General features: G+C 43.6%; 1 protein-coding gene across 2 annotated transcripts; it reads right to left on the bottom strand.

Annotated features, from left to right (window-relative positions):
- Positions 1-478: 478 nt before the first annotated feature.
- Positions 479-13,127, bottom strand: LOC118215028 (zinc finger protein 143-like). 2 transcript variants are annotated; one of them, XM_035395400.1, is made up of 16 exons: positions 13,023-13,127; positions 9,914-10,032; positions 9,623-9,715; positions 8,515-8,610; positions 7,888-7,971; positions 7,238-7,431; positions 6,913-6,987; positions 6,659-6,781; positions 6,309-6,384; positions 6,091-6,216; positions 5,634-5,813; positions 5,128-5,355; positions 4,254-4,393; positions 3,809-3,964; positions 3,022-3,153; positions 479-910 (listed from the first exon to the last, which is right to left on the bottom strand). In XM_035395400.1, exons 2-16 carry the CDS (start codon positions 10,023-10,025, stop codon positions 827-829), a joined length of 1,899 nt encoding a protein of 632 aa, XP_035251291.1. In that variant the 5' UTR covers positions 10,026-10,032; positions 13,023-13,127; the 3' UTR covers positions 479-826. The 2 variants fall into 2 exon arrangements, with proteins under 2 accessions (XP_035251291.1, XP_035251290.1); XM_035395399.1 differs by lacking the exon at positions 13,023-13,127 and adding an exon at positions 11,455-12,954.
- Between the last annotated feature and the right edge of the window lie 606 nt (positions 13,128-13,733).

Genomic DNA, 13,733 nt, shown 5'->3' with positions numbered 1-13,733 from the left:
TTATGGGGTAAAAAAAAAAAAAAAAAACACTGAAAGAACTGATAATCTTAAACTGACGCCGAAATAAGCCGATGCTAGTAAAATTAAATTGTAGATGGCTCTACAAAAATGATTTACGCTATGCCATGCGGCATTTGGATAATTAACAATCTTAATTGATATGCGTCGCACGGCTTTTTACAAGGCACGTACCCTCACCCTTTATTAAACCAAATATATTAGGAGTGAATAACTAAAATTAAAATACTTTACAGTTCCAGTACGAAGAACCTTTGCAGTAATGGCGTGAATACTGTAGTTCTGCTAAAATTTTTACGTAGCAAAAAACAATCCCCTTGCCTTAATATAGATTGCAGTACTTTAATGTAGGAAAACTAATACTCTTAAATCTTTTGTTCATAATCACGTGTAAAATATACGGAGAATTTGGAGCAATGACAGTCTATGCATGTGTGTACATACGATTATCACCCAATAATTTTTTTTTGAGAAAGTGGTAACCTTTAATTCTGAATGCATTCACAATTACATAGTCTTTCATCAGCAATGTAAAATGTATTAACATTTTTGTACAGAAGAACTCAATGTGTCTGTACAACAGGACCTGCTGTTCACATTTAAAATGTATATGTACACAAAATGTATAAGAAAAATAATTTTAAGCTATGTACTTAACTGCAGAGTATATGGATTATGCACAAATGGTAAGATTCCTGCAATTCTTTCCTGTTTTTTTAATGTTTAATTTTTTTAAATCGTTCTTGTTTTGCATGTTCACTTCCAAACAGTTTTTCCTGAAGAATCTCTGACGGTGACTGAGCATGTGCTAATCATCCAGCCCTGGAGTTTCTCCCTGTTGTATTCTCGAGGCAATTCGAATGGCTTCTTCCAAAGACGGCTGTTCACTGAGCTATAAAAAAAAAGTTAAAAGGGACACTGAAAACAGAAACCAAGACACTACACAAAATAAATCCTTTTACATCAAAGGTTAGCAAATTCACACCTGAAAAAAGGTTTTACTATATCAACAGCAAGTCTCCTATTTTACTCAAAATTAGCATTTAAAAGGAGCAAATGATGTGATTAAATGTTCTGCCTTGTAAAACAGGTATTCACAAACTATAGGTGAAAACCTCAACATCAACAACAGATCCGTTTAGCACCAAATAAAATGAGTTGTTTTGCAAAGAGTGCATCGTTTCAAATCCGATACTACAACATCTACAATGCTTAAAGTTTTTTTGTTTGTGGACAAGTAATAAAATCTTAAGTTTTAATCATAGCTGAGTGCTTACAGTAAGTAATGTAGTGGGGAATGGCAAAAATGGTAAGTAGGCTACTTTATCTATAAAAACATCTTTCCATACATGTACCTCTGGAGAAGGTGATAAGCTGCTGGATGATTTAACGGTTGGTTTAACTACAGGCAGACAGAGTACTATAAATCACTGAGAGACAGCTCTTTCTGGAGACTGAAGGTTGGCTGTAAGCAGAGCCTAGTCCACAGCAGCTCAGCAGCTGCACTCAGATGATACAATGCATGGCCAAAAGTAAGTGGACACCCAAACGTCACACCCACATGTACTTGCTGAACATCTAATTCCAAAGCCACGGGTATTAATTTAGATTTTGTCTCCCCTTTGCTGCTAGAACAGCCTCCACTCTTCTGGGAAGGCTTTATACTAGAATGTGGAACACAGCTGTGGGAATTCACTTCCATTCAGCCACAAGAGCATTAGTGAGGTTGGGCACTGATGTTTGGTGATAAGGCCTGGCTCACAGACAGTGTTCCAATTAATCCCAAAAGTGTTTGATGGAGTTGAGGGTCAGGGCTCTGTGCAGGTCAGTCAAGTTCTTCCACACTAAACTTGGCAAACCATTTCTTTATGGACCTCGCTTGGTGCACGGGGGCATTGTCATGCTGAAACAGAAAAGGGCATTCCCCAAACTGTTGCCACAAAGTTGGAAGCACACAATTGTCTAGAATGTTATTGTATGGTGTAGCATAAAGATTTCTGTTCACTGGAACTAAGGGGCCTAGCCCAAACCATGAAAAACAGCCTCAGATTCCTCCTCTACCAAACTTTATGGTACGCACTGTGCATTTGGGGCATGTAGCATTCTCCTGGCATTGACCAAACCCAGATTAGTCCATCAGACTGCCAGGCAGTGAAGTGTGATTCATCACTCCAGAGAATGCATTTCCGCAAGTCCTATGGTGGTGTGCTTTACACCACTCCAGCTGACACCTGGCATTGCACATGGTGATCTTAGGCTTGTGTGTGGTTGCTCGGTCATGGAAACCCATTTCACGAAGTTCCTGATAAAAAGTTCTTGTACTGACGTTGCTTTCAGAGTCAGTCTCTAACTCGGTAATGAGTGCTGCAGCTGAGAACAGACGATTTTAACACGCTACGAGCTTCAGCACTTGGCCTGTGAGCTTGTGTGGCCTACCATTTTGCAGCTGAGCTGTGGATGCTCCTAGACATTTCCACTTCACAATAACAGCACTTACAGTTGACCGGAGCAACTCTAGCAGGGCAGAAATTTCCTGGAAAGGTGGCGTCCTATGACAGTGCCACGTTGAATGTCACTAAGCTCTTCAGTATGACCCATTCTACTGCCAATGTTTGTCTATGGAGATTGCATGGCTATATGCTTGATTTTATGCACCGGTTAGCAATGGGTGTGGCTGAAGTAGCTGAACCCAATAATTAGAAGGGGTGTCCACATACTTTTGGCCATGTAGCGTACCTCCTACACCCACTCACTTTCTCTATCATTGCACAGACATATGGGTTAAACTGATTTACACATACGCTTGAAACTCTTAAAAAGCCAAGAGCTATATTTTCTTCCCGACCTCACCCTTAAGATGCCAGCAGTGGTGTCCACAGCCACAGTTAACACAGGGCTAATCTCATTTTAGTCGGCGCTCCCAGGGAAAGAATACCTCCTCACCTGTTCACTTTGCTTCTCCATGGGGTTGTGTGTGTGTTGAGGTGTCTGTGGACAACCTACCTGTACTGCAATCTGAGTGCCATTGGAGCCGGTGGCCAGCAGAGTCACAGGGTGAGGGTGGTGCTGGTGTTCCTGGCTGAGCTCCACTTGTGAGGTCTGGAATGCAGCTAAATCTGGGGTGACAATGGCCACCTGTAGGTACAGGTATAGGAATGTTCTTAGACAGCAGGGTGGACTCAGTAACACAATGGTTGTACCTGTGTGTAGAGATATTTACTGGTGCAAAGAAACAAATAAATGCAGCTGGTTCACATTTGTGCATTGCCAGTCGCTTGTATTTGTTTGTGGATTTCTGAGACAATTCTCAGTGGAAGATTTGGAAAAAAAATGAAAAACTGTTTTATTTTCACTGACCGCTGTAGTTCCAAATTAGCAACTTGTTAGCAATTTACTTTTTTAAAGCACCTGTGAAGCCATTTGTCCAAAACACTAACAAGAATGTGCACTTTACTCGCATGTGAATTGTTTGTTTACATTTCTAAAATTGTGGAGTTCGGCGACAGAGACAAACAAAGAAGAAAAAAAAAATTATATATATATATATATATATATATATATACACACACACACACCTTTGTCCCACACATTATGGAGCTCAAGTCATAAAGGTGTGTACATGGCTAATACTGGTATACTCCATGTAAACCATTCAAGTGTGTTTCTGTATGCCAACAAAGTAAATATAATGGAATGAAAATCTATGATCCTTCATCTGTTCAGCGAATCATTACTGCCAACACAGGGATTTTAAAAAATGGTAATTGATGAGAGAACATAAAGAACATACCTGTCCTTCTGTGCCATCTGCTGTTACCATGGTGACTGCGTGTGTTCCTCCTGAAAGCATGGCCTCGTGAGCTGGGACGGTTATGGTAGTGCCGTCTTGGGTTACCATGGTTATGGTGTTTTCCATTGCTTGTAAGTCAGCCTGTGATATACTGACCTATGACCATAAAGCCAGAATCAGCAAGTGCGCTATATCATACCTCAAATACACTCACTATTTTCTCCTTTGATCTATGCATTCATGGGAAAAATGACCCATTATAATAATTTTTATATTATTTCATATGCTAAATAATCCTGTTAAAAGAGACAGTCACACAACTGAAGACCAGACAAACCTTCTAAAAAGGTAAAATAAAATTACTGGAAAGATAAAATTAAACAAACATGGATGTAAAGACAATGTGTGCAATGTTCAATAGACCATTCTTGGGAATGTTTCTTACCTGTTGGGTCCCATCCTGTGAGATAAGGTTCACATGTTGGTGCCCTATGACCTCAGCAGTTTCTGTGGAAACCTGCTCAGACCCAGAATCCTCCTCTTCCACCCCAGGAACATAGGTCACACCAGGCTCATCAATTGCATCTGAGTCACATCCGAAAAAAACAAAAACAAAAATAAAACATGCAGGCAGATCTGAACCAGTCACGTCTCCAGGCAGAACTAGCAGAACTAGGCACATCTCCACCATTCACAAAACCAATAAGCCTCTCAAACATCGACCACATTTCCACTAATTACAGCGCATAATCCATATACCTTACAGTCACCAGGCAGATCTCCACCAATCACAGAACAGAAGCAGTACATCTCAAACACCAGGCACATCTCCACCAATAAATGCAGAACTAGCACATCTCATAGACACCAGGTGCATCACAACTAATCACCGCGCAGAACCTTCAAGTCTCACAGACTTTAGGGACATCTCCACCCATCACTGCACAGAACCTGCACACCTCACAAACCAGGCACATCAACAATGACAGCACAAAACTGACAGATACGTGACATTGCATCACTGAATGAGTCGGCGCAGATGAAACATTCTGGTGGTCTACATGGACTGGATGCAAGAAAATGTGCAATGGTTTATGGTGTGTCACACCTGCTAATATGCCCATTGTATTCAAGCAGTCATGGTCAGAGCTTATGCAAGAACAGCTGAAAACAAGGACAATGTTTCAATGAATGGCAGTGTGCAATTATCAACAGGCAGTGTAAAGACACAAATACATGTAAACTGTGTACAGTAATGAAGTAGTACGTATTGTGCAGAGTGGGGGTGATGCATAATGCTGCCTGCTGCTGGGCCTGACCTGCTGGGGGCTCAAAGTAGGCCTCCTGCTCCTCCTCGATGGGCTCGGTGTCGTTGTGCGCGGTGCGCTTGTGCATGGCCAGCGTGGAGATCTGCTTGTAGGTCTTGCCACAGTGGTTGCAGTTGTATGGCTTGCAGGGGGTGTGGACCACGTGGTGCTTGTACAGGCTGGAGTACTCTGTGAAACGCTTGTCGCAGCCTGGCACTGTGCACACATATGGCTTCTCCCCTACACACGCGCACACGAACACACACACACACACACACAATTCACATCAATTCTCTGTTCTAACTCTGGATGGAATCATAGGTTTGCCCAAAGACAGTCAGCACTCTCCTCTTCAGAGTCGTCAGCTTAACACACTGACCAATCAACTGTACAAACATGCCTCAGCCTTTACATTTTGATCATTGAAATCCACAAACATTCCTTCATAATCTGGGACACCTTAAAACAAATCACATAGTATCCCTGTAGGTGCGTGGAATGTTCCGGCGAGGACATGCCTGTGTGGATCCGCATGTGGTTTTTGTAGTTGGTGGCACTGGCGAAGGCGCGCCCACAGCTGGGCTCGGAGCAGTAGTACGGCCGCTCTCCCGTGTGCGTGCGGATGTGCACCTTCCGGATGTTGGACGTGGTGAAGGACCGCCCACAGCCTTCAAACGGACACTTGAATGGCCGCTCACCTGCAAGCATGAAGGGAGACAGATTAAAAAATATTTCACACCCAGCACATTTTGAAAACAGTTTTCTACCTTTTTTTAAAATCAGATTTGGGAACTGCCAAGTGTACCATTTTTGCCACTGCTACCTTGGTCACACAGTACTACAGGATAGAAGCGGTGCTAAGGCTGAAATCTGTGACTGTATGGCCTAGCCTATGTTTGTGGTGAAAGCCTCTACAGACTAAGCCTGGGCCATACTGAGGCCAGTGTGCGTCTCCCAGGTGAAACAGGAAGGCACCTGTGTGGGTTCTGATGTGCTTCTGCAGGTCTCCAGATGTCTTGAATGACTTGTGACAGTTCATCTCCTGACAGCGGTATGGTTTCTCCCCCGTGTGTGTCCGAACATGACTCTTCAGGCCGTACCCTTCCAAACATGCAAAGCACACATGTAGAGTAAGCATGTGTGACAAACATCAGCAACACAAGCACGTCTGCAACACCCGTGAGGCTGCTCACCTGTGGCAAACTTCTTCCCACAGCCCAGATGGTCACACAGGTACGGCCGGTCTCCAGTGTGCGATCGCTCGTGTACCTACATGCACATTTATAGACACACAAAGCTCAGAAATGTGTGCTCTTCATGTTTCAGCTGTCACTCATCCACAGTTCAACTCAAACTGTCACTTTCTTAGCTTCATATGAACAACAATCATTAACACTGAAATAAATACCAGTGTAAAACTGTAAATATATTGCAAATATATTGTAAATATTAAACTGTCATTAAGCTGGCACTACAGTAGAACAGAGGACATGCAAATGTGTAGCCTGTGTGGGTGTATATGTGTGTGTGTGTGTGTGTGTACCTTCAGGTGGTGTGCTGTGGTGTACAGTTTCCCACAGCCCTCATAGTCACAGCGGAAAGCCTTCTCTCCCACCTGCTGGGCCTTGGCTAATGCACGCCCACTCCCGTGCCCCTGCAAAACAATCTGACAGAGAGGAGGAACGTCACTCTCCAAACGCTGGAGGAACGTAGCTCGCCAAACGCTGGAGGAACGTAGCTCGCCAAACGCTGGAGGAATGTCGTTCTCCAAACCTACAGGATTCTGGGATACAGTACCTGCATTTGCACACCGCCATCCACTTCCCCTCTGCTGACCAGCCCTGAGCTTGCAACGCACTCCGCACTCTCCACCTGAGGAGATCAAACACTAGATCAAATGCTCGTTGGGGAAAAGCAAAGTGATATTACAACCATCACTGGCCCAACAGGGGAATAAGCCAGTGAGCAGTAGTAGCCTGGAGTAGTGTTCAGATTCATCCAGAATAATATGTGACTCAAAATAGTTCAGCACTGTACTCTGAGCAACGCATGACAAACCAGGGGAGTATGGGGTGTGTGTGATAGCATATCCAAGCCAGCTGGGACGGTCTGAGTTAGCTACCTTGGCAGTGTACTGCTCCAGCACGCTAATGGTCTCAGGGTCAATGGCACCCTCTGCCTGCAGGTCTGCGACTGTGCCGTCAGCCTGGATGGCCAGAATGGTGTTTGTCTGGGGCATCTGCACTGTGTGATGGATATACGCCGTAGTCCCGTCCTCCAGCTGTACCGCCTGCAGCGAGCTCTGATCATATGTCTCTGTGCACACAGGAAACCACAATCAAAACACGCAGAAAAACACATGGAGAAACTGTCAGGAAAACCTTGCTACTGGGCAGAAACTAGTTAACACTGCTTAAAAACCTCAAACAACTGACGCATCCAGGCAGGAAAATGGTCGAATATGAATAAATTATGTACATTATGTTTGAAAGTGCAGGCTATGAATATTATTTAGGGCCCTCATGCCAAATATGCCATGGCAATTAGGCCAATCCCAGTAACCAGGCTCTGAAATGCATGGAAATGTTCTATACAAATGGCTTACATTGCGATTGTTGATTTTGTTTTTAGTATGAAGAGTAGGAATTGATTGGTAGGGGTAAGTAAATGATATGTATTCCCATGGTGTATGGCAATTATGTACAGTGCAGTGAGTGGAGGGCAGCTATGGTAACAGCATGCACTGCAGCTAGGTGCAGGGGCCAGATGTACCTTTGGGGGCGTGGTGGATGTAGGCAGTTGTTCCGTCCTCCAGCTGCACAGCCTGACCATCTTCCAGTCTCAAACTGTCCTCTCCTACAACAGCAGACAAAGGTGACCCCACGTACTTGTCCCCATCCCACTGACTACACCCACCCACCTGACCTCACCCCCCTCCACACCCACAGCCTCTTTTCAATGATAGCGGGAACGGGAGATACTTCAATATTTAGTAGCAGAGTGATACTTTAGTTCCTAGGGCAGAAGGGCAGAAACGGTCTTCTTTGACCTCAGCATGCCTGAGGCCAAATTCAAACCTGGGGTGCACTAGTGACAAACCTTTACCTTTACTCCTTACAGTCACATCATTACACAAACATGGCTTCTTGGGACCATATGCATCCTGATCAACTGGTGGGGGGGTTGCTAGAAGATGATGAGATGTTTGTCATTCCAGCTGACTTAACTCTCCAATCCCTGGGCAATGCTAGAGCCAACTGTGCATTGTCCTGCAGTGGTGCCAGCCACAGTCACTAGCACGGTAACATGTGGCCAGAACAGTGCCATAACAGGATGAGCCACCTAGCAGCCCAGCACATGAATCATTACCAGTGAGGTGATGAGGGCAGTGACACATACCTGCCTTTGGCATGGACACGTGTTGCACATAAGCAGCTGATCCATCCTCCAGCTGAATGACCTGGCCCTCCATCAGCTTCCCATCTGAAAGGGAAACTGTGCTGCTCGGTTAGACTGAGCTGCTCACGGGGTTCTTCCCCCCTCACACACTCGGGTCTTGCCCTCCATGATTGGCCCTCTTTTCAGAGCCAAACATATCAAATCACACTCCATTAGCAGCTCAAATATATCAAACCAGCATCCTTTAAGAGCCCAGTGATCTTAAAGCAGCTTCCTGCAAAACAGCCCAGTGATCTCAAAGCAACATCCTATAATAGCCCAAATAAAAAAGTATGAAATTCATTTGATAGAAACACGACAACTGCAGGACACAGTCGGCACTATGGCCGGACCCCAGGGGACAAGGGCCGTCCAATCAGATCACTTTGCCCATTAGTTTGAATTTAATGCTAAAAATAAAAAATCTGAATTATTGCAATTAACTTGACAGGCAAAAATCCAACTCGGGTCGCTGAGGTGAGGGGTGGCTGTGCTAACCAGTTCACTAAAAACAAAGTTAACCACAAGCAGTTAGGCCATGCTGAATGTTCTGTTAGCCCTTAAGCCCACTGTCACGTTTTCATCTCCACCTCCATGGGAAAGAACTCATTCTATGTGTTAATGAAGGTCACGTCTGGTTCATGCAATGTACGTAACATTTGCAAAGTCAAGTGAATGTTATAGTGCAAGTACAAAAGTCATCACAAAACTTCATAGTTGGCCCAATGCTGACAGTAGTTTTGAGGCTGTACTTTCAGCAAAATATGACTTAAAAAAAGGAGAGATTTGAATAAGGGGTAGGTTTTGAACAAGAGGCTAAAAAAAGAATATTTTACATCTTATCTACAGCAGTTCAAAACAGTTTCTGCTTCCCGTACAAACTGGGGAGGATCATTCCAGAGCTTCAGATCCCTGAGGCTAAATGTCCTGCTGCTGGTTTCAAGCTGACAAATTCAGACCATCAGAAACAGACGGTCTGAAGCCATGTAACACTTCATACGTTGGTAACAAGATTTTGTAATCAGCATGGTTAATTATAGTATAATTAAGTCTCAAAATAGGAACCTACCTCTAGGGTTGTGCTGTATATAGGCTGTAGAGCCATCCACCAGGGTCACAGCCTGTAGGCTAACAGTGTCCATACTTTCCATCTGGTCTCCGTCTACAGAACAACACCATCAGCAGACGGGTCAATGAGTAGGCAGCTGGAGAGAATATTATTAACTAAAACAATAACACAACATGCACCACATTATATCAACAACCAATATTATCAAAATCTTCACTTAGTAAATCCATGCAAGTTCCACAATCACCAGCCAATCCTGGAGGAGAACCCCCTTGCAACTGCTGTTCTCACCTGCAACAGCGACGGCCTCAGCCAGGCAGAGGGTGACGTGCTGGGCGTCAGCCCCTCCAGCCTGGAACTCCGCCATGCTTTGCGAGTCGCGGTTAATCTGAGCCAACAGCATGCCTGCCCTGCACACAAACACACATCACTCTACCACATGGCCCGCACACAAACACACATCACTCAGTACTACAACATATCCTGCACACAAACACCCATCACTCAGTACCACAACATGGTCTTCACACAAACACACATCACTCAGTACCACAACATGGCCCTCACACAAACACACATCACTCTACCACATGGCCCGCACACAAACACCCATCACTCAGTGCCAAAACATGGCCTGCACGCAAACACACATCACTCAGTACCACAACATGACCTGCACACAAACACACATCACTCTACCACATGGCCTGCACACAAACACACATCACTCAGTACCACAACATGGCCTGCACACAAACACACATCACTCTACCACATGGCCTGCACACAAACACACATCACTCAGTACCACAACATGGCCTGCACACAAACACACATCACTCAGTACCACAGCATTCATACTGTATCAGCACTGACGACAAAGGAGAGCAGGATAGTCTGTCCTCCATTGATATTTGTTACTTTTTGTAGACAAGGAGAAAGCAGACAGAGTAACAGACAGAGAAGGGACCACTGCTGAAAAATTGTGACAGCAGGGATCGAACCCCCATCTATGTAGGAGACTAGCACGTTTCGACAGGCAGCCACCCTATGGACTGCGCCACACATCTTCCCCATGATGAGTTTTTTGTGCAAAACAAATTATGGCTACAGCTCAGTCTTGGTCTCAGCTGAACAGAATTCCTGTGGTTTGTACAATGCTCACCTAATATAAGTGGTAAAATCTAACTTTGGTATTAGAGCGTGAATGTGTAAATACTGTGCCACCATGTCAGGGTGCATCATGACATGGGGGGAGGGCATTTGGGCTTCACAGGAATTTCCTAACAGCTCAACAACACACAGATGAGGAATTTTTGTTAATTCTACCAGTACTGATCATCAGAAAATGTCAGACCAAAATAATCTATTCACAATTTTACATTTACATTTTTAGTAGTTCTATACCGAGTCAGCTCTCTGCTTTTGAAACGGTTTCTCCAAAAGGCTCTACCAGCCTCGCTGAAAGTGCAGTGGCATGTCCTCTCTGTTGTCTAATACTAAACTTATAGGTAACAGAGTAAAAACTAGTGGACCCTGCAATTGGTGCACCATTTACCTGTATTTTCATTAAAGAAAGCATGCGTTACATAGAGCAATCAGCAGTGTACATTAGGGCTAAGACAAATTCAGATGTTTGTAGGGGGGAAGAGAGATGGGAAAGTAGATTTTAAAAAGTCTTAATGCACTTCGTATCAATTTAAATTTTTGCCAAGTCATATACACTTTTCAGACGAGGTCACGACATTCCCCCCAGTGTAGTTATTTAACAGGGTAAAACGTTACGTCTTGGAAACAAAACTTTTTTGTTTTTAGTGACTCCATCTACACACCATGTGCAGGGAAACTGGCTGGGGACACCGGGAAATTCGTGCAGCTCTTCAAATAAACATGTTAAATGAGTTCTTGTGTATGCTATAGTTTCATATGTATCACAATGAGGTTCTAAGGCAAAGATGATCACGTTTTCAAAGATACAGAAGTGCAGTAACAAATGCCATGGTAGCTGAAATGAATTTCCAACAAAACACTGCAGCAGAACAAAATGCAAAAAGAGCTGCAACGTTTTGGTAAAACAAAATCTTAAAAAATAAAAAATACCCATTATAAAAATCATAATCATGATTATAATCATGCAGCAAAAATGTATGAAGTGCAAAATAATGTGTTTTCTTTTGAACTGGTTATAGCGCGAGTTCATTAGCTACAGTAGGCTATAGGCGTACAGTCATTTAAAAAAACGTGTGTAATGAGATAGTTTACATGCGAATGCACAGAAGAATCATATATAAAATGCCACCAACATTAATAGCAACATATTTGCGGACAACAACAAAGCTATGCGTTTTATTATTGCGGTAGAATACGAAGAATATTTCGATGGTTATGGCTATACTATGGCTAATTTTATGCACCATTTCCAGTGGGTGACAGACCTTTCCTGTGCAACAACCAGAGGCAACAACTAAAAACACCGTTGCTAGCTAAGGCATGTCGTATTGAGCGTTTTTGTTACCAACGACGTGTGAAATAGAAGAGGAATCTGTTCAACGGCTCGCTCGCTCATATAAAGACGAGAAAACGTGTAGCTAGCTAGCCAAGTCCGCCGAGGCTACGTTAACTCGTGTTAGATAATTGACTCGCGTAATCGGGGGTTCGTCGCATTTTCAACAAAACTTTACGCCAGATACTGCTAAACTGTCAATGTATTAACTGTTAGACACCTAGCTAGTTAATTTAGCTAGCTAGTCTAATGTTAGACTGCACTGAAACAAGTCAGTATGCTAACCGGCTATACTCAACGAAAACAAACAGACTAGTCATCTGTACAAGACAAAAACGTAAAAATCTACAAAATCAGATTATATCGCTAAGTAGCCACCACAACAAGCCAGCTTCGTTGAATGAAACATAACAGCAGCTTGCTTCGCATCAAGCTAGCTAGCTAACGTTAGCTTTGGCTAGCCAACGTTGCTGATATTCTCGTGGGTGATTTAGCTAATGTTACCCAAATCAGCATGCAAACTAGTTCGATTGTGTGAAGCCAACTGACATTGAGCGGATTAACAAAATGATGCTCGACAGCCAACATACTGGCTACCACACCACAAAATAGTGAAATACTTAAGTACAAGGCGAACACTACGAGCGGTGATTACGTGGTAGAAAATTTCGAAACTACAAAGGCGCAAAGCCGAAGGAGGGTTGCTAGTGCAAGAACGCGGAATCCATTAGCTAATTAATAATAAAACATTTACAACTTTGAGTGCTTTCAATTGTGTTTTAATTCATCATATTGATTCTGTATGCCACCCATTAGGATCTCCATCGAAATGTTCCCCCGCTGGAGATGGCTGTTTGAAATAAGGCACACTGGGTAAAAACACATTTATATACTAACCTCCGAAATTTTCCAACAATTCCTTCGTCCGACCACCATGCATCAGGGCAGGAAATGTCCTGTGTTCACCAAACCCTGGAACATGTATAGAAACCAAAGATTGCTTTAACGCGAAACAACCCATTGGTTATGAAGTCGTTTATTCGCTGAAAATATTCGCCATCACGGATTACAGCCCTCCAATTGGTTCAAGAGCCTTTCAATCATCAACCTTGCGCACTCACTCCGTCCCAAATCCAAGTCATACACATTTCTGGGCAAGATCAGACGGGGCGCCATTCTGGTTTAGTTATTTAGTAAGAACGAGTGTGGCAAAACATGTGCGGTGCATTCCATAATTCTTGTTTATTGGTGTGACAAATGCTTTTCGTGACGTGAAATCAAAACAACGAAAACAGTAAGCGTTCACTTCGAGAAATAGAATCATATGAGCCGAAAAACCAGTAAAGACATATTCATGTTTCCCAGAAGCAGTGAAGAGCAGCCATTTTGAGAGACCCAAACAATGTGCGGATGGAGCAAGGCGATGTGGGCAATGCAGTGAAACAAAAGGCTGTAGTGATGGATTCATTGGAAGACTAGTCAGGATCCCCTTCAGCTTGACTAAAGCTGACTGCTCTCTAATATGCTATTACAAAAACGTTTGGCCGGTTGTTGCAGCACGTTGCATACGCATCTGTAGAGTTTTATGTCGCACTACGTGTCTTAAGT

The sequence above is a fragment of the Anguilla anguilla genome, chromosome 16, assembly GCF_013347855.1.
Source record: "Anguilla anguilla isolate fAngAng1 chromosome 16, fAngAng1.pri, whole genome shotgun sequence".
In the NCBI taxonomy this organism is placed as follows: domain Eukaryota; kingdom Metazoa; phylum Chordata; class Actinopteri; order Anguilliformes; family Anguillidae; genus Anguilla; species Anguilla anguilla.
Note: the sequence above shows the minus strand (reverse complement) of the source record. Positions and strands in the feature narration are given on the sequence as shown.